General features: G+C 20.6%; 5 protein-coding genes across 5 annotated transcripts; all 5 read left to right on the top strand. All coding sequences in view use genetic code 6, as the record gives it.

Moving 5' to 3' along the window:
- Positions 1 to 3,228: 3,228 nt before the first annotated feature.
- TTHERM_000245849 (tetratricopeptide repeat protein) lies at positions 3,229 to 8,295 on the top strand (the record flags this gene model as incomplete). The annotated part of the gene is made up of 9 exons (XM_012799939.1): positions 3,229 to 3,548; positions 3,797 to 4,401; positions 4,594 to 4,759; positions 5,024 to 5,196; positions 5,446 to 6,567; positions 6,718 to 7,557; positions 7,739 to 7,885; positions 7,951 to 8,082; positions 8,174 to 8,295. Exons 1-9 carry the CDS (start codon positions 3,292 to 3,294, stop codon positions 8,293 to 8,295), a joined length of 3,564 nt encoding a protein of 1,187 aa, XP_012655393.1. The 5' UTR covers positions 3,229 to 3,291.
- Positions 8,296 to 9,216: 921 nt separating this feature from the next.
- On the top strand, positions 9,217 to 13,578 carry TTHERM_00245830 (tetratricopeptide repeat protein; the record flags this gene model as incomplete). The annotated part of the gene is made up of 4 exons (XM_001023811.2): positions 9,217 to 9,353; positions 9,727 to 10,665; positions 10,759 to 13,451; positions 13,535 to 13,578. 4 exons carry the CDS (start codon positions 9,217 to 9,219, stop codon positions 13,576 to 13,578), a joined length of 3,813 nt encoding a protein of 1,270 aa, XP_001023811.2.
- A 37-nt stretch (positions 13,579 to 13,615) lies between these two features.
- TTHERM_000245829 (tetratricopeptide repeat protein) lies at positions 13,616 to 14,655 on the top strand (the record flags this gene model as incomplete). The annotated part of the gene is made up of 2 exons (XM_012799938.1): positions 13,616 to 14,608; positions 14,653 to 14,655. 2 exons carry the CDS (start codon positions 13,616 to 13,618, stop codon positions 14,653 to 14,655), a joined length of 996 nt encoding a protein of 331 aa, XP_012655392.1.
- Positions 14,656 to 15,536: 881 nt separating this feature from the next.
- On the top strand, positions 15,537 to 17,443 carry TTHERM_00245820 (tetratricopeptide repeat protein; the record flags this gene model as incomplete). Its single annotated transcript, XM_001023810.2, has 6 exons — positions 15,537 to 15,772; positions 16,209 to 16,216; positions 16,314 to 16,332; positions 16,469 to 17,125; positions 17,241 to 17,250; positions 17,351 to 17,443. 6 exons carry the CDS (start codon positions 15,537 to 15,539, stop codon positions 17,441 to 17,443), a joined length of 1,023 nt encoding a protein of 340 aa, XP_001023810.2.
- A 1,873-nt stretch (positions 17,444 to 19,316) lies between these two features.
- Positions 19,317 to 19,611, top strand: TTHERM_000245819 (hypothetical protein; the record flags this gene model as incomplete). The annotated part of the gene is made up of 2 exons (XM_012799937.1): positions 19,317 to 19,524; positions 19,580 to 19,611. The coding sequence occupies 2 exons, from the start codon at positions 19,317 to 19,319 to the stop codon at positions 19,609 to 19,611; spliced, it is 240 nt and encodes a 79-aa protein (XP_012655391.1).
- Between the last annotated feature and the right edge of the window lie 1,003 nt (positions 19,612 to 20,614).

The following is a 20,614-nucleotide window of genomic DNA, read 5'->3' as shown; positions in this document are numbered from 1 at the left end:
AGTATGTGTAATTTTAATTTATTTTAAACAAACTCCATTTACTTAATCAACCTTTATTTTAAAATACGAGCTATACTTATAAAAAAATGCCTGTAAATCTAAAAATTGTTAATATTTTTAATTGATTGATTTATTCTTTTTTAAAAAATAAATAAATTCATTTATTTAATAATATTTGTATTCTTATAAAAATATATTTTTAATCAAGTATTTTATAAATAATTTAATCTATCTTTGAATTTGTTTTTTTGTTTCATTTAAAAAATATTATTTTAACAAATTACAAAGTTAAAATTTTGGTAATTTAATCAATCATAAAAATAATTTATTTATGAAGAAAAAAATATCTGTTAATTAATTATAATTTTAAATCTATTTTATCTAAAAATGGATAGTATTATTAACTATTAATTACTTTAAATAAGAAGAGTATATAATTCATTTTATATATTTTATAAATGTTTAAACTACTGGACCTATTTTGTTTAACAAAGCCATCGATAAACACAAATTTCTATCTTTAAAAAAAGTATAAAAGAATTCTTACAAATCAGATTAATCGAAGTATATCAATAGGATTAAATAAATAAAAATTTTCTCAAAAATCAATCACTCCAATAATGATAGCCAAAATATTGAAATCTAATAACAAGTAGAATACAAATATGTATTTAACCTAAATTAGTTGAAATACTAAGAAAGTTTGGTTTCTTAAGCTAATAGTTAACCTTTAAAGGATAGATATTTAGCTCGAAGAGGTGAAAGAATAGAATTTATATGATTTCAAAAGTGATCAAATTTATATAATTCTACTAGACAAAGTATCTCTTTTCAATATGATGAAATAAAATTTTTATCAAGCAGCTGATGCTATATCAAAGCTTTTAGAGGAGAGCTAATTTATAATACCTTTTATGATAGAATAGAATTATAAGAGAATGATTTCTATTTTTGATTAATTTAGGATTTCACATCCCCTCTTAGATTAAATTTACCAACAGCTAAGCAGCTAAATATATATTCTTACTTATATAGTTTAATTTGATTGGTAGAATTTTCGAAATTATTAATTTTTAATGGATAATAACTAATCAGATTTAATAGATTTAATGTAACAAAGATCGATGTTTTCTCTTTTTCTGAGTAAATTAAAATTAATTATTTTTAAAATGAAAAATTTGAGTAACAATATTAGAATCAACAGATAATCAGTTTATGCCGTAATATCATAGATAATGTGCTGATAAATAAAAGTGATTATTATTGCTTTTCAGCTTTTTATCTGTAAGATATATCTATTTAAGAGTATTTTGCTGTAATCTAATTAATATAATCAAATTAAAACTTGATTAATTTCTTTTTCGGAGAATTCTTGATTGGCGAGAATCATATGGATTTTAATTAAGAAAGTGAACAAATCTAATATAATTATAATTTAAATCAAAATTAATGCAAAAAATAAAATCCTAAAATGTTGTTTTTTAAAAAAACAAAACTAAATTTATAAGTAAGAAAATATAAATTTGATTAGTAATTACAGAAAAGAGATAAATCTTTTTTATATGATTTACATTTATCTAGTTATTCATTGAGAAATAACAAAATAAACACTAATAAATCTATTTTATTAGGATAAAAATAATTAATTAATTATTTAGACCAAGAGAAAACAGTTAAAATATTTCAAAATTTTATTTTGGAAGTTAAATATATCTTAAAACAAAGATAAATTTTCAGATATCAAATAAAAAAAAGAGTATGAAATGATAAATGAAATAAATATAAATTAAAAAAAATAATTGATGAAATTTTATAAATTTTAGTAAAATATAAAACTAATTTAGTTCCGATATTATAAATGCTTTTAAAAAAAAAGTATTATGAATAATTATTAAGTCCCAATTAAGAAATGAGATTAAAGAAAATAAAAGAAAGCTAAGAATATAGCAATATTTTTTCTGAAATAAAAAAGATAATGAAAACCAAAATACATCTGATTTTATCAATTCTGAGATATATTATGGAAAAAAATAAAAATTAAAATAATTACCAAAAATAACAATAATAAATCAATAACTATTTTTTTATTTTTTGTATAAATAAGAATGAATATTTGAAGAGAGCAATAAATTACCTTAAAAATAATTTTTAAGCTGAAAATAACTTTTAAAGTAACTCAAGAGAAAATTAAAAATAAATTTTTATGAAAAAAAATTAATCATTTTACTTTACAGTAAGAAAATGTTATACAGCAAGTAATAATAAAACACAATGAAAATAATATTTAACTACTGTAAACTTAGTTAAAATAAGAAATGTTTGTAAAATGTAATCCCTTCAAATAAGCTATGAAAAAAACTTGTAAAAATGCATTATTATCACTACTTTAGAGGTTTTAACTGAATTGATAAAAAGATTAAGAATTTTAAATGCTATAAAAATACCTTAGAATTTCAGAATAGAATTGAATTTAATTAGAAATGAAGCATTTTAAACACAAGAAGACCATAAATATTTAAATACCAATAATTACTCTATAATATTACTATTGCAGTGAAAAAAAACCTAATTTATTATCATAATTTTAAGAGATTCACTAAATATTACGATAATTCACCAGTATTTTTTGAGCATTTTTGAGCATTTTTAATAAAATTAATAATATTTTACTTATTCATTATAAATTGTTTTGAAATTTTATTTTTTAATATAAACCAATCAATATCAGTTTTAAATAAGCTTTTTTAAATTTTATATATTTAATTCTAACAATTGTAGCTTATAAATACATTTTAAAAGGTGAAAATTATAATTTATATTACTTGTTTTAATAAATACTGGATTTAAAATTAATATAAACCATTTAAATAAATTTTTATTTGAGTAAAATCACAAAGATAAGAAACATTAGCTTTTACAGATTAAAAAAATCCAAATAGATGACCTAAATAGCTGAAAATCAATTCAAGTTTTTGAACATAAATTTTAAGTAATTAGAAAAATATACATCAACATAATAAATTATTAATATAAGACAAATAATTAATTATTTAATTGTCAATATTTTAATCAATCTTAGAGCAAAGTAGAATAAATTTGTTAACTAGCTTAGTTAATATGAAATATATTTCTCAGACTAAAAAATGGTTAAATAAATTAATTTAAAAGACAGAAATCTAAATTGGAATACTAATTTTAATTCCATAAATAATAATGCTATGTTTTTCACTTGCTTGCATTAGCTGGAGTAATGCGCAACTATCTGACTCTACAGAATTTTTCTTTTAATAAATGCATGATAAATAATTAATAATGATATAATGCTAAAATAGTTTGATGATTTAAAACCATCAAGAATAAGTTTAATAAGAAATTTATATCATTAACTTAATTTAATAAGCTTACAAAAGAATGATGAGCGGATAGATCATATTCAATAAGAATTTCTCTAAACCTGTTCTAAATATACAAAATACTTATGATTAAATTGGAGATCACTATCTACTCAATATGTACAAAAATAATAGATCAGATATGATTTCCAGCTGGTAAAATAAATTAATTTCAACATTCCTAACACAATTATAATTATTTTGGAAGTCAAAAAATATTTTACATTAATTATCAAATCAACTTATTTATTTATTTTACAAAAGTATTATAATAATAATATTAACTTGTCTGAAATAAAGTGTAAGCAATTTCAGTAAGTAATTTATATTTACATTATTAAAACTTGGGTTGGTTCTTAATATTCTTTAGACATTTATTTAAATTATTTTCTTTTAATTAATAGGTATTAAAAAGATACTTTGACAGAAAATTAATTGAGTTTATTGTCATAAGATTAAATAAGAAATGTTAGCCTCATTGATTTTATTTGGAAATCAGTTTTAATAGCAAAGAGTTAATTGCCTTTATAATTAAAATAAGCTCATATAATTGTAAAATCTTACTTTTTTGTATTTGAGTAGGATGGTATGTTTTATGGAACTGGAGCTAATATGACTTATTAAAATGTTAGAGATAAACCACCATGTCCCAAAAGCTAATTTAATATGGATTCTAGATGTTAAGAATATTATAAATTTGCTACTCAAAATAATTTAATGATTTCTTCTTATTATCCTCCTATTAATTTTATGTATGATTCTAACAGTTAGCCTTACATCTCTTTAGGTATTTGCAAGAAGATTTTCTTATCGTTTGCACATATTTCATAGTAGAATATAAGTATTTCTGGTGAATAAAAATAGCAAATTTAATCTATTATCTGTAACTCAATACCTGTTCTCTAAAATTATACAATCTTTAATTTTCCAAAATATTTAAAGGCAACTTTTATTGTACTTGATCCTTAAACATTAAGAGTGGTTTTTTAAAGTGATTATTTATAGAAAAGTAGCAATATTTTAACTTTATATGATACATATCTTTTTAAAATTGAATCTTTTTAGGAAAGAGAAAGAATTTTAAATCAAATTAAAATATTTACAGATAATTAAATTCTAAATATTTGCTCTACCGATAAAAAATACATATTTGGACTCAAATATAAGCATGAACAATTTTAATTTAGTTTTTTTATTTAAGACTAAGAAATGATAGTAATAATGGAATTTACTTATGTGATTGATAAAAATAATATAGAAAATGATCAAGGAAAATCTTAAACAATTTATTGCTTTTAAGATAGTCTACTTCTAATGACAATAATTCCTGAAGATTAATTGATTTAGTAGACAGCTGAATTTTAGCAGTAAATTAGCAATCTTGATATCACTTTTAAACTTGTTTTTTATTTTTTTGTCTGTTTTTGCTTGCTATTAACATTTTACATATCAAAAAAATTTGCAAGTAGAATTAACTATTCAGTTGAACACCTTACATAAATACTAAACAAAATCAATTTAGATAAAGAAACTCAATGTCTAATTTTATCTAATAATGCAAATCCTTTATTTTAAGAGGATGAACAAGATAATATTTTTCTATCATCTGATATGCTTTTATTATATGAAAGTTTTAAGAACTTGTTTTAAACTTTAATTTATACTACACAAAATATTTTTGAATCAAACTAAAGCTCAACATTATTGAATCTAAGTAAGCAAGTCTAGTATTTCAAAAAGTTCGAAAATTATAGAGCTTTAGGTATTTGCTACAACAACATAGGAAACATTCATTTTGGTTAAGGTAGATATGTAGAAGCTTTACAAAATTATAGCTCTTCTATAATATGTTGCTAATATGAATTAAATTTATTCAATGATAATTATTAATCATTATAAAAGGAAAATTGTTCAAAATCTTTTATAAATGAATTTAATCATGAATATTGTGTTTAGAAAAAATAATATCAATAAATAATAAATTCTGTTAATATTGAATCTAGTTCCAAAAACTTTTTTTTTAAAAATTAAACTTATAAAAAAAACAAAAAAGATTTTGAAGAGAACAATTAATCAAATAGTTATTTAAGCTAAAAAGTTTAATTAACCGAAGAAGATGAAGTAAACCAAGATCTCTATCAAATACTTTTCAATAGAAAATATAATTAAATTGTTACAATGATATACTACATGATACAAAATGAAAACAATATTCAAAATTGGGAGATTGCTGAAAGTTATATCAAGTAGTTGATGAATATAAAAAGTAAAAAATTAGTTTTTAATATTAAAGAAAATATTATTTTAAATCAACTTCTTATCTATATATTGATGAATTAAAAAAAATTAAAACAGTGTGATGATGTTCTAAACAATAGTATTTAACTTGAATAATAACTAAAGTTGATAAAAAATTAAGAAATTAATAATATGATATTAAATAACAAATAATAATAATAATTAAATTAATCTATTCATACTGAATAATTCTTAAATTAGTAAAATAATTAACCTTTTTCACCTATTCACTTAAGACAAATAACAAAATAGGAAAGTTTTTTAAGTGATAATCTAGGAGAAACTCCAAGCTAAAATAACTCTTAAAGAAATTTAATTTTTGAAAATTCTAAATCTAGCTACTATAATAACATTTCAAACTTTTAATAAAAAAGCTTAAAGTAAGATTTTGATGACTCTCCTAATTTAACTAATTCATATAATAAGCATTCTACATTCAATCAAAGGGATTTAAAAAAAAAAAAAACTAGAAATCTTTCTTATTTTCATGATATTAACAAAAGCATTCAAATTGAAAAAAATATGCAAATAATTCCTAAAAATGAAGTTAGCGAAGAAATCTAAATCTCCCCTCAAAATAGTTAGATTAAAATTTTAAGATAAAATAACAAAAAAAAAAGTACTATTGCATTATAGAAATCACAGCTTAATTAATCTAACTCACCTAGAAAATTCTCAAAGCTAATCTTAAAAAACTTAGACATGAGTTAAAATATAAAAAAAGAATATTTAGAAAACAAGGGAGAAAAAGAAAATTTATATGATTTTAATGAAGATATAATTCATGGTATTGTTTTGGATTAGATTGCAACAGTTGCATTAAGCAAATAATAGTTCTATAAAGCTAGTGATGCTATAACTAAAATATTAGAAGAAAGTAATGTACTAATTCCTTTTGCTATTTAAAAAAATTTTAGAAAATTGATTTTAGTTTTTGAAAAACTTAAAATTAAAGATAATCTAATTGAATAAATTTACTCCTAAATAAAAAATGATATTTCCTTTTAAATACATTTTATTTATTTAGAAAACGAAGACTATTTAATGTAACAAAAGCTTTGTTAAAATTAAAAATAAGGTGATTTACTTAATGAATTTAATCTTAAATAAGAACTACTTGATTAAAATTTGGATTTGTTAAATGAAATATCATCACAAATTTTAAAAATATAAAAATTGTGTTTAAATATAATAGACTAAGTACTTATTAGATAAGATGATTCTTTTGGATTTATCAGTGCCTCTCTTGGAGATATGTTCATCTAGGAGCATATCACTCTTATGAATTAAAATTAATTGGATAAAAAATATCTTAAATAATAACTAGTCGATAGTTTCCTTCAAATTTAAAATGAATTATTTTTATAATTTTAAACAAACAACATATTTATTCAGCCCGATTATCACAGTTCAGAATTTTAATAAAAATAAAAGTTTTAATTCAATATTCAAGAAAAATTCAATAATGAAGTAATTAACAAAGATTCCTTCGATTTAAATTCTACTGAAATATTCAATTAATCGATTTATGATTCTCATACTACTAATTAGAGATAAAGAAATTTTTTATATGAAAAAAAACAAAGTGATTAATTGAATTTAGACAAACCTATTTCTTTAAATTTCACTTATGAAATTAAAATTGATTCAAGTAAATAACTTAAAAAATGTGATGTTCTCAGCCCAATTTACGAAGAACCCTAATTTAAGAAAACATTTTTTTTATAAAATTAAATTTAAAACAAAGAATATGCTAAAGACAACGAATCTAATAAAATGAGAAGTTTTGAAAACTTAAATGAGTGCAATTCTAGCTAATAAAAATAATTAAATTGGATTTAAAATTTTGACATATAAAGGGATTCAAGTAGATCAAATTAATTTTTGTATAAATAAAACTTGAAATATCAGTAAATATTTTTAAATTAAAAATATACATTTTTCGAAGTGCAGTCTACAAAATTTTAAAATAGTGATGATAACTCTAAATAGGTATTATAAAAGGAACTAAATTTGAAAAAGAGAAAATTGTTTTATTTTTCGATAAGAAAAGCCATTTAATAATTATCAAGCTAGAATAGCCAAAGTTAATTAAATTTATAATTATGCAAAGTATAATATGAAAAATAAAAATACACTCCTAGCAGTAAAGAATATAATATTCTTAAAGAGCATTACTCCAAAGTTAAGTTGTAGTAATTACTGAATATAAACCCTTCAAAAAAATTAGAATATAAATATTATAAAAAATATATAATAGTAGCTCTTGATAGCTTGAATTTAATTGATTAAGATGACCAATAATTCTAGTTTTTAATTAAAAACCTTAAAGATTTATAAATAGAATTATGCATTCTAATTTAAAGCTCAGAGATAACAATCAAAGAGCAAAGTACATATACATACAAAGAAATAGAAAATATTCGCACAGTTTCATACTTTTTTTGTGAATAAAACCTAATAAACTATTTAATTTTTAACAGAATAACAAAATTCCATGATATTGCTCCACTTGTTATTGAGCATTTTTGAACAAATAATAACTGATTCGTTAGAAATGGGACAAATTTTTTATCCTAAATTTAATTAATCATCTATAATCTGAGTGCCTTTATCTATTGGGCAAAATTTGGTCTGATAGATGTCCAGTTTAAACAAGCTTCAATGTACTATTTAAAAATTTCAATGAGTAAGTAAGTAAATAATCTCTTAGAGCAATATTTGTAATACAATTTAAGAAAAATAAAAAAATTATTTAAAATAACTAAAATATTATTTTTAAATTAGTTTTAAACTTATAAACTTATATTAAGTAAGTAAATTTTGTAAATTTTTTATTTGATTAAAAATAAAATAAAATGATTTTTATTTTATTGGAAAAAAAATTAAATTTATAATTTATTATTATTTTAATAAATTAATATCTCAAGATTAATTTGATTAAAAAAATGAGTTTTTTTGTTTATTTTTATATTTGTTTATGTAAATATTTTAATATTATTATACGTACGTTCAATTAATCCACACAAAAAAAATCATTTAACTTTAAAATATTGAATCATTTATTAATAATAATTAGGAATCAATAAGAAAAGAAAGAGAAAGAAAATTTATTTGAATTAATATAAATAGAAAAAAGAAAAAGTAAAAAACAATATTTAAGTAGAAGTAAATTATTATTTATTAGGGACTTAAATAATATATAAGTATTAGCAAGAGAAATAAGTTGAAGATGCTTAAATTAAAAAATATTAAAATCATAATTATAAAATAACTCTAAAAAATACGAGTTTAGCTAACTTTACTTGTAGTAATTCCTTAGTTAATTTTCTTGACATTTTTTATAATATACTTTGATTAAAGTTCTAATCAATTTCTAGATTAAATATCTTCATTTTCTTCAAGCATGTATTAAAAGCAGACAAAATTTGCTTAAATCTAAAATGATGTTGCTCTTCAAATCTTTTATCACTTTATGTAAGAAGAATCTATTGTTATAAATTTGCTTTAGAGGTTCAATTAAAAAATGATGAATGGAAAAGTCAACACAAATCCAAAATTTATTTCACCATTATTGAATGTCTATGATACATACAATAACATTGGAGATTAATATTTGCTCAACCTTTATAAATTTAATAGCTCTTATCTAATTTCAAGCTGGTAAAATAATATTTTCTTTATTTTTAAATCATTTTTTAAGCTTGATTATGATAATTTTTGCTAAAGATTTTATGATAGTTTTAACAAAATTATTTAATTTTGCAAGTTAAATGCTTGCTCATATTACGTATTAAATAACCAATTTTTATTTGGAGAAACACTATTAACCATAAAAAATTTAATAATATAATAAATAAAACAATTGAGCAAGTAATTACTACTTTTTTTGAAAGGAATAATAGCTTTGTAAATTGATAGATTTTTTAGAAATGAATCATTTAAATTTGCATGTTAAAATTTTCTTTTTTTTAAATATTAAATTTTATAACATAAATTATATTTTTTATAAATATTATTTTATTTTAAAAAATAGGCACTCTAAAGATACTCATAAACTTCAAGACTTACCTTAGTTATCTTTTGATCAAGTTAGAAATAGTAGCTTTATAGATTTTATTTGGAAAGCAGTTTTATATGAAAAAAGAAAGAGCTATACATAACCTTTTGTAAATGTTTATGTTAAATTATACTTTATGGCCTTTAGCTCGGATGGGATGTTTTATGGTTCAGGAATTAATATGACTTACTCAAATATAATTGATCCTTATCCTTGCCCTAAAAGCAAGTTTAATCTAGATTCTAGATGTCAAGAGTATTTCTAAATGGTAACATAAATGGATTAACTTTAATTAGAAGGATATATTCCTACTCATTTCTTATATGATATAAATAATGAACCATATACTGCATTAGGCCTTTGTAAAAAGATTTTTATAAACTAAAATTTAAAGGAAAAATATAACATCCCTTTAACTTTAAATACCACTATGATTCCTTTTTCCATAGTGTGCAACTCTGTTGATATAGAAAAAAAAATGATTTAATTCTAAAATGTTGGCAACTAAAGTGCTATAAGAATATTAATAGATCCTTATAAGAATAGAGTAGCTTATTAAAGTGATATTGATATATAAAAAAATACTATAATAACTTTAGAAGAATCTTATTTAACAAGATTACAATCTGATGAATAGAAATCATTTTTCTTAAATCAAGTTAATTTATTCAAACGAAATAATTTCAAAAGGTTTTGTACTCCTAATAAAGAGGAAGTGTTTTTTTAATAATCAAATTAAAATGTAGAATAATTTACAATTAGTGTTTAAAATTAGAAGATTATAGTTATTCAATAATTTACATTTTATATTGATAAGATATTTATTACATAAGAAGATGGAAGTATCTAAGTTCAGTATTGTTTTGAAAGTAGTCTTCTGCTGTTAACAATTCTTACTTAAAATTAGTTGCAATCGTAATCTATATCCTTAAGTATATAGGTTAATTAAATAAATTTTTATTTTAGGCTAACCTTATATAGTTTTATAATATTTTCCATTCTTATAAGCTTTTATTACTCACAAAAGATATCTATAATGATTGGAAACTCTTTAGAACATTTAACTATTATTCTTAAAAAGTTAAAAGTAGATTAAGAAACAAAGAATTTTATCCTATTTGAAGACGGTATGCTCTCTGGAGATTTTTAAATAGACCACTCTGAGCTGCTATTTTCTTCAGATTTGAGTTTACTTTATGAGAGCTTTTAAAATCTGTTTTAAACTCTAATATACACTACTCAAAGCTTGTTTGACTAGGACGAAAGCTTAACTTTGATAAACCTAACTAAATAAGTTAGCTATTTTTAGTAATTTAAAAACTACAGAGCTCTAGGAATTTGTTATAATAATATAGCTAATATACACTTTAATAATAACCGATTTGTGGAAGCTTTAGAAAACTACAGCTCTTCAATAGTCTGCTGTAATTATGAATTAAAAGTCTATTAACTTTCTTCATTTTAAAACCCATTAAAAAATGTTTAAGAATTAAACTAAAACAAAGAAAAGAAAAGCAGAAATAGCGTTTTTGAGTTTTTTCTTCAAAAAATAAATTCTATTTCGATATTTAAAAGCAAAATAGATTAAATAAAAAATGAAAAACTTGACTTTAAATGCTAAGATGATCTTCTAATGAACTTTTAAAAATACGGAATTTATGAAATTTAAATAGAAAAAAAAGAATTACAATAAATGCTATTTAACAGAAAATACAACTTTGTTAGAGCTTTAATATTCCATACATTCAATTAAAAAAAATTTCTTCTTTTTACTGATATCTTAGAAGATCTTGTAAATGAGTTAGTAAATTTAAGGAGCCAAGATAGAATTGAAGGATTTAAGCAGAAAATACTTCTAAATTAGCTATTTTAATGTATATATTTTAATTAGCAAGAACAATAAAAATGCGAGTCAATAGTTTAAGAAAATCATCAGCTTTATCAATAAATAAAGTAGATAAGCATTCTTAAACCTCAAAACTGTTAATCAAGCAAACAAAAATCACAAAGAATATAAGACAGAAAAGAAAGCCAACAGACAAATAATCTTTCATAATTTAGCCCACAGCTAAATTAATCTAATTATTTTATGTCAACAAGATATTAAATGTCATCAAAGACTCAAACTAAAAATACACCTCAATCATAGTAAAACCAACAGACAGAGTTCAATTCTAAATAAGTTTCTTTTATAAAACCCTTAAATAGCTTTCCTGAAAATACTAAAGACTAAGATAGATTTTCATTTAACACAAATTCTCCCTTGAATTCTCAACAATATTTAAGTTTTAATAAGCTTATAAGAGAAAATACTACTCCTTTGGAAATTTAAAAATTTGAATCAATTTAAGAAAATCAAAGAAATTAACACTTCTTAGAAATGAAAGATGAATAAAGTAAAAATACAAAAACTGATAATTTTGATTCACCAAAAATAACCTAATAACAAGCTTCACCTAAATCAAATTATTTTTAAATTAAAAGCATAAATTCCTTTTAATCTCCTAAAATAAATCAACCTTCACTTCTAAAAACTAACCAACAAAATTCTCCTTAATTAAATTAATCTGATTAATTGAAAGTAAATACATTTTCTTCACCAAAGTAAAACTAATCTACCCCTCGAGCTTCTAACTAAAAATAATCACTAAATGTAATATAATCCCTATAAAAGTATTTTACAAACAATGGTTAAAATAATCCATAAAATAATAATCCAAAAAGAGCAATAGATACAAGAATAAACCTAAAACATTTTTAAAAATTTGAAAAAATGCAACTTAATTAATAATTTAGCAGCTAAAATAATTAATAAAAATTTAACAAAAGTTATGAAAATTACAAGTAATTAGATTCTTTAATTAAAAGTAAAAAATAATAAATCAATAATAAAATAAATGGCCATGACGAAGATGACTTTAAAATGTAAAATAATAATTTTAATTAAAATGATTATTATTCAGAAAAAGATGATTCATGTTACTCTTCTTTTTTATCATGCAGATCTAAAGCTAAATTACATTATGATTCATTTGGAAGTGATAGAAATTAATATTATATAAATGAAGACCAGATTTTTAATTTAGTTTAAGAATAAATATCAATGATGTATTTATTGTAAAAGGATTATTATAAAGCTGCCAAAGCTATAACAAAAATGTATGAATAAAGTAAATTGGTAATTTCTCAGTAATTTAGTAGAAACATTCAGAGATTATTAGGTATTTTTGATGCTTTCAAGATAGATTGTCCTTTTTTAGATTAAATTTACAAAAAACTAACATAAAATACTTCTTTTAAAATTTGTGTTGTTTCATTTTATTAAGAATAAGAATTTGCATCTTAAGGTAGTAAAACTGAATTGGATCCTTCGGATTCGTTTTAAATTTTTGATTAAAAAAATTTCTCAAAAGAATCAAATTTATTAGATTTACTCCTTGATATTATTGAATAAGTAGTAATTAAAGAGGATGATTATTTTGGCTTTATTTCTTCTAACTTAAGTGATATGAGTATAACAGAGCATATTTCTGTCATTAATAATATTTAAGTAAACTAGTAAGTTATTATGGAAACACTTTGCGATTTATTGAATTAAAAAGAAAATAAAAACTCTAAAACTTAAAAGTAAAAAACTGAAACTTAAACAATTTAGCAACAAAAGTAACAAATGGAACCAAAGAATGAAAATCTTTTTTAAAGTATTAAATGTTAAAATAACTAGACGAACCAAGTGCAAGAAGATTCTTAATTATTAAATTTCTCATCTATTTTATCAAAAAAGAATAGCTTGACCTTAATTTAGAAAGCGCAATAAAAATAAAATGAGAATGATTAATTCTAATTAAATACATATAATCTAAAAATGGAAAGTAATAAAAAGACAAACAAATAAATTTAATAATTAAGTTAGCAAAATCATAATACATCTTGTTTGGCAGATAAAAACTAAAAAAATGAAAATAAAATTAAGAGTTTAGGAAAGTTTAAAGGAGATAATTCTATTCTATAACAAAAAAATTAATAAAATACTTTTCATACAAGTATTTAATTCATCAATAATAAAACGGAGGTTTCTTCCATTAACCAATTTGATAATTCAATTTAAATCGAAAAGGTAAATCTAACATTAGATGTAGGTTCATACCAAAGAGATTTAGAGAAGAAAAAATTTAGCTTATTAACTCCTATTGTTGAGGAAATATCAAGGCGATTTATCTTTGATGAAACAGAAATCTAATAAAAAAAGATTCAGTAAGTTATTGGTTAAAAATTAAATTAAAAACTAAATAATCACTTTGAGAAAAACATTAAAGATAAAAATTCATTTTTGATTGATTCACTTGAACAAGATGATTTATCTTTCTAGGGATTTGATTTATAGAGATAATCAAAAATAAATCAATCAATCGAAAATAAATTTAACTGTTAAGGATTTTTACCTAAGTTATAATCTATAAAATTAGATTAAATTACTCTTAACCAACTAGAAGAAGAGAAACCTTAAACAAACGTGTGTTAATTTAGTAGCATTTTGATTAAATAAAAGAAAATTCTATTTTATTTTACAATAAGAAAAGCTCTATAATAAGTAGTAAGTTAGTATGAAGGAATTCCAATATTATTTTAACTTAACAAAATATAAAATTAGAAAAAAAAGGAAGCAAAATACAAAGCTGCAATGAAAGAGCATATCCATAAAAATAAAAAAGAGTTTATGAACAATATATTCTATTAAAATGTTAAGAAAAAAAAACATTTTTAAAAATTAATTATTGTTGTTATAGATGATCAAAATATTATTGATTAAAGCGAATAAGAATTTTAATTACTTTTAAACAATTTAAAAAATTTTTAAGTAGAACTTTGCATATTATTCTAAAATGATTAAATTTCTACAAGTGAGAAAAATTTTTTTAAATCTAAATATATAGATTAGATATGCGTGCTTTCTTACTTTTATAGCTAATAAAGTTTGCTACTTTATCTACTGAATTATAGATCTACCAAGTGTTATGGATATATACCTCTAATAGTTGAGCATTTTTGAATAGTTACTTATTTAAAAATAATATTCAATATTATCTCATAAAGATTTGTTAAATTTATTCAAATTACTTTAATGTTCAATTAATTTTGTTAATATTTTTGATAAACTTCAACTAATATTTTTGTAAGCAATCATAGCAATTTTAATTCTTTCTTGAGTTGAAAATATATTTCTAATATATTGCTTTATAATATATTTCCATTTTTATATAAAATATAATTGCCAAATTAATAAATAAAAACTCTATTTGATTTTCTAATATATTATCAGGAGAAAATATATGTTATTTTAATAGCTTATTAGATTATAAATTTTTCAATTTATTTAAATTTATCATTTAAATTAAATATGTTTGTGGTTGAAATTCTATGCATTTTGTATTATATTTAAAAAATTAAAAGTTAATTTCAATTCATTTAATTTTATAATCAAAAAAAATAATGAGTCATCTCTCATATTAAAAATTTAAATATACAACTTTAAAAAAACAATATCTGATAATAAAATTAGGTAAAAAGTTAATTAAATAATATAAATGAGAGTTCTTTAAAGAGTATCATGCATAAATGTTGTTTTTAAATTTCTTTAAAAAATGGAATTTTAATTAGTTCTAATTGCCTGCATACCTCAGTGCTTATTGATAATTATCTTACTTAATTATGTAAGTATAAGCTAAGCAGAATCACTAAATTAAATACAAAACCTTTCTGTAAATATGTATGATTAAGTTATGAATATGGTCGAACTCTAAAACAATGCAACAAAATCCATGTTATATACAGCTATGGAAGCTTAAATTTGCACCCTTAGTATTCAAAGAGACTTGATGTTAAAAATTATGCAAGGAGATATCATTATTAATAGCAAATTCCGCAAACCTGTCCTAAATATATAGAGAACCTATAATTAAAATGAAGATCCTTACCTTTTAAGCCTTTATAAAAATAAAGCTTCTTATCTTATTTCTAGTTGGTAAAATTTATTATTATTTTTCATTCATTTTAAATTCTTTTTTAATCAATTTTCTTTTACAAAACAAATCAATATTTACATACATATACACATGCATATAAATATATCCATAGAAATATCAGAAATTATTTAGAGAATATAAATTATCCATCCTTAAGTAGGCTATGCTAATTAATTATTTATTTATTGAATATTTAATTTTTAAAAATAAATATTTTAGATAGCCTCATAATTAGATTAGAACAATTATATCAGGTCCTATCCTAACTATCTACACAAAAGAATTTAAAAATCCATTAAATTAATTACTTTATATATATTATAAAATAGTTGTTCCCTTCAAAGCTCCTTTTTTACCTTATATATTTCAATTATAAAATTTTTGAATAAAATAAAAATGATATTGATATTGATAAAAAAATTTTTTATTAATAAGGATCCCTGGTAAATATTCTAAAAAGAAAAAAAAAAATAATTTCAGAATAAATTTTCTGTTTATAAACAAGTTATAAGAAAGTTTATTTAAACTTTTAAATTTCAGATGATTAACTAACATATTAGTAAAAAATATAATATTTAATTTATTGATGTTACATTTAAGGATTAACAAAGAAATGTATGGATATAAATAATTTCACCAATTTATTACTTTTCAAGTTTTTTTTATTAAGAAAATAAATAAACGATAATAAAAAGGCATTAAAAAGATACTTTAGTTTAAGAAGAATTGAACTAACTTTCGAAAGATTAACTAAGAAATTCTAGTATAATAGATTTTGTATAGAGAGCTTCACTTTTTGCAAATAGAATGTCAAGCAATTCATAAAAAGCTGTAAAAATGATAATTGAATCATATTATCAAGCGTTCAGCTCTGATGGAATGTTTTTTGGGACAGGAGCAAATATGACATATTAAAACTTTACCGATCAACCTCCATGTCTTTAAAGTAAGTATCATTTAGACTCAAGATGTCAGGAGTTTTTTATAGCTTCATTACTTAAACCTTAGCTTATAATGGCAGGTTACTCACCAATTAAATTTAATTATAATAATAATAACTAGCCTTTAGTTGCTATGGGCTTGTGTAAAAAAATTTACACACCTTCTAACTATAACTAATTTTATTATGGTTTTCTCAATTCAAATCAATCGATATTTTCTATTATTTGTAACGCTGTTTAATTAGAATAAAGCTAATTAGATTTTTAAAAACTAGGAAATAATGATGCTCTAAGAATTATTATTGATTATAAGTTATTGAAAGTGGCTTATTAAAGTAATGTTTAAATGTCACCTAATACAATTTATACTTTATAAGATACCTACCTAAAAAAATTAGATTTAGATTAATAGTAATATTTTTTAGACTAAGTTTTAGGTTTTGCAAAAAATTTTAAAACTGTTTGTTCATCTGATAAAGAATATATCTTCTAATTAGGGGAATATTTATAAACTTAAAAATTTTAGTTTAAATAAGGTAATCAACAAATGATAGCAACTTTATAAATTTTATATTAGATTGATAAAAACAGAATTTTAAATGATACTTAACAGTACTAATACTGTATTAACAATAGTTTAATCCTAATAACTATCATATCTATGGACTAGATATAATCATAAGCTATATTGCTAAAGAAGCAAATAATTAGTATGAATATTGCATTTGAGTCATTTATGCATTTTTCTCTGGCTTTTTCTATTTTAATTACACTATTCTATTCTAATAGAATTGCAAAAATGCTTAATAATTCAATAGTTCATCTTACAAATATTCTAATATAGATAAGAGTTGATGATGAAAAAAAGAATATTATCTTATTTGAAGATGGGGTATTTGGTTATAATTATTAAATTGATTATTCTTTGATTTTTTAATCTACAGACATGCACCTCCTTTACTAGAGTTTTTAAAATTTGTTCTAAACATTGATATTTACTACTCAAAACTTGTTTAGAAACAACGAAAGCTCCTCTTTGATAGAGCTTAATTAGTAGATAAGCTACTTTAGCCTTTTTAAAAATTACAGAGCACTGGGCATTATTTATAATAATATAGGTAACTTACATTTTAACAATAGGAGATACGTAGAAGCCTTAGAAAATTATAGCTCATCAATTATTTGTTGCAAATATGAAATGAATGAATATTCGAAGGATGTTTTAAATGAAAATTAATATCTCGAAAATAAAAAACAATAAAATTTAACTTAATTTTCAAGCAACTAAGATCAAGTTAGCAAGAAAATTCAAGTAAAAAGAAATGATTTCAATAAACTAATATCAAAAAAATTTTTTATTAATGAATTTTTTGATAAATTAAAGAGTGCCTTTTAAAGCAAAAATAAGTAAATAAAAATTCAGAATAAAATAAAATAGGAAGAACTCGTTTCCAGGTTTAATAAAGAATTGGAAAGTTAATAAATTTAACAATAAGAAGAAGAATTTAAAATGATGCTTTTTAACAGAAAATATAATTATTTATTAGCTTTAGTTTTTTATAATATAAAAAATTAAAACATAGTAACTTTATGGGAATAAGCTGATGAAATAGTTTAAGAATTAAAAAATTAAATTTAGTAAAATTAACAATTAAAATTGTAAAGTTTGAAATTAAAAATGGGCATTATATTAAATTGCATTTAGACTTTTTATTCACAATTTAGTTGTTAAACTTCTGACTTAGAAGAAAAAATTAATTACAATAAATTGATATATAGTTAAATTCAGAATGCAAAATAAATTAAAGATTTATAAATTAAATAAAATTTGCTTATTAAAGATAGTCCTTTAAATTAATAAAATACTATCATTTAGTAAGTTTGTAATGGAAATAATAATTAAATAGAAACTAGCAAAATTAGAAGTAGCTAAAAGGAAAAAAATAAAAACCTTTTCCTTTCTCAATAAAATAATTAGATAAAAAAAGACTAAGTTTTTTATTTATAAAACTTAAATTACTCTCCAAAATTAAATTAACAAACTCAATTTAATAAATAAAATTAATTTACAGAGTTAAATATTTAAGATAAAAGTTTTAATTAGATGTATAATAATTATTTGTAAAACTGCTAAAATTAATTAAATACTTTAAATATTTATAGCCTACCTTCTAATAGGACTAAAAATATATCTTCAATAAGCAAAAAAACAAATTAAACGTAATTGAACTCTAAAATAAATTATTTGTATTAATTAAATTCCATTAGTCCTATTAATGAGTAAAGAAAAAAGAAAATTTCTCTATCAAAACAAAAAGCTTAAAATAACTAAAAGAAGGACTTTAATGAAATAAATCACAACGTTTATCAGAATAAAGAAAAGAATTTTATTTAAACAAATCAAAAAAGACAGGATAAACTAACTAAAACTTAAAAAGTCAATTATAATGATTTACACTTTAATATATAAAAAGACAATGACTAAAATGAAATAAGATGTAAAAAAATTTCTTAAATTAATTCAAAAAGAAAAGAAGAAAACTTTTATAATAATGAAGAATTCATTTTTAAAGACTAAAATAGAAACCAATTTCTTAGAAAAATGATTACTGCAAATAACCAAATAAACCAAGATGGTAAAAAGTAAAACTATGAAGATAACAAAATCTTTAATGATAAAACAGTTTATAATAACTAAGAAAAATAGGTACCAGAAAAAGAAGAAGAAGAAAAATTTGAAAATAATAATTTGAAAGAGAATGCTTAGAAAAATAATGAAAGAGAATAAAGGTTAGATTCTTAAAATAGCAGTAACGAAATATTATTTAGAGATTCATAAAAAAGTTATTTGTCTGATTATTAAAGTTTCTTAATGTATAAAAGAAGCACATATGTGAATAGTGATGGGCTATCTAAACAATTATATGTTGATGGGTTTGGAGAAGATAAGAATTATTATGAGATTAAAGATAATATGATATTTGGATTTATCTAAGAATAAATTGCAACAACTTATTTTATTTAAAATAAATTTCATTTAGCAGCAGAAACGATTACTTAGACGTATGAAAATAATAAGCTAAATATTCCTTTTTTATTTAACAGGTCATTTAAATAATTGCTTTCAATATTTGAGAGACATGGATTAAGTCATATTGTACTTGATAAAATTTACTAAATGCTTAATAGTGATATATTTTTTTAGATTAATTTAGTTTATTTTGATTGGGTAAACACTGATTTTTCTGACAATTCTTTCAAACAATCAGAAGAATTAGAGGAGAAGGAGATCTAAAAAGATAAAATAATTAATTTATGCCTTGACATAATTGAATAAGTTATAAGAAAATAAGATGATTAATTTGGTTTTCTTTATTCAAGCTTTTCTGATATGTAAATCAGAAAAAAAATATGCATGATAAATTAATTAGATATAAAGAAAAACGTAGTTGTTTAAGAAATTATTGATTGTTTTGCCCCTGTTTTATTATAGTAAAATATTGAATATGATATTTAATAATAAAATATTAAGTAGAATCAACAGTCAAATACATCATATGATGCTTTAAACAATTAAAATTTTGAAAATTAATTTTAATACTCTATGTAAGATACCCCAATAAAAAAGTAAATCAAAAACTTTAATTCACATTTCCTTCCTAGAACCCCAACACCAGTGTAAAATTAAGATATTGAAAATACGAAATAAAATGAAATAAAGACTTAGATTTTGTATGAATTTGAATCAAAAATATAATATAAAGAAGATTTTATTACAACAAAATAAAATTTTGATGAAGCAAATGATGCTACTTAAAATTAGTTTTTGTTTAAAACTTAAGAATTGAATAATTATGAAATCTTCAACCCAACTCAAAATTAAAATTTTGTTATTAAAAA

The sequence above is a fragment of the Tetrahymena thermophila genome (assembly GCF_000189635.1).
Source record: "Tetrahymena thermophila SB210 genomic scaffold scf_8254406, whole genome shotgun sequence".
Classification (NCBI taxonomy): domain Eukaryota; phylum Ciliophora; class Oligohymenophorea; order Hymenostomatida; family Tetrahymenidae; genus Tetrahymena; species Tetrahymena thermophila.
This window is presented reverse-complemented; position numbering and strand designations above follow the sequence as displayed.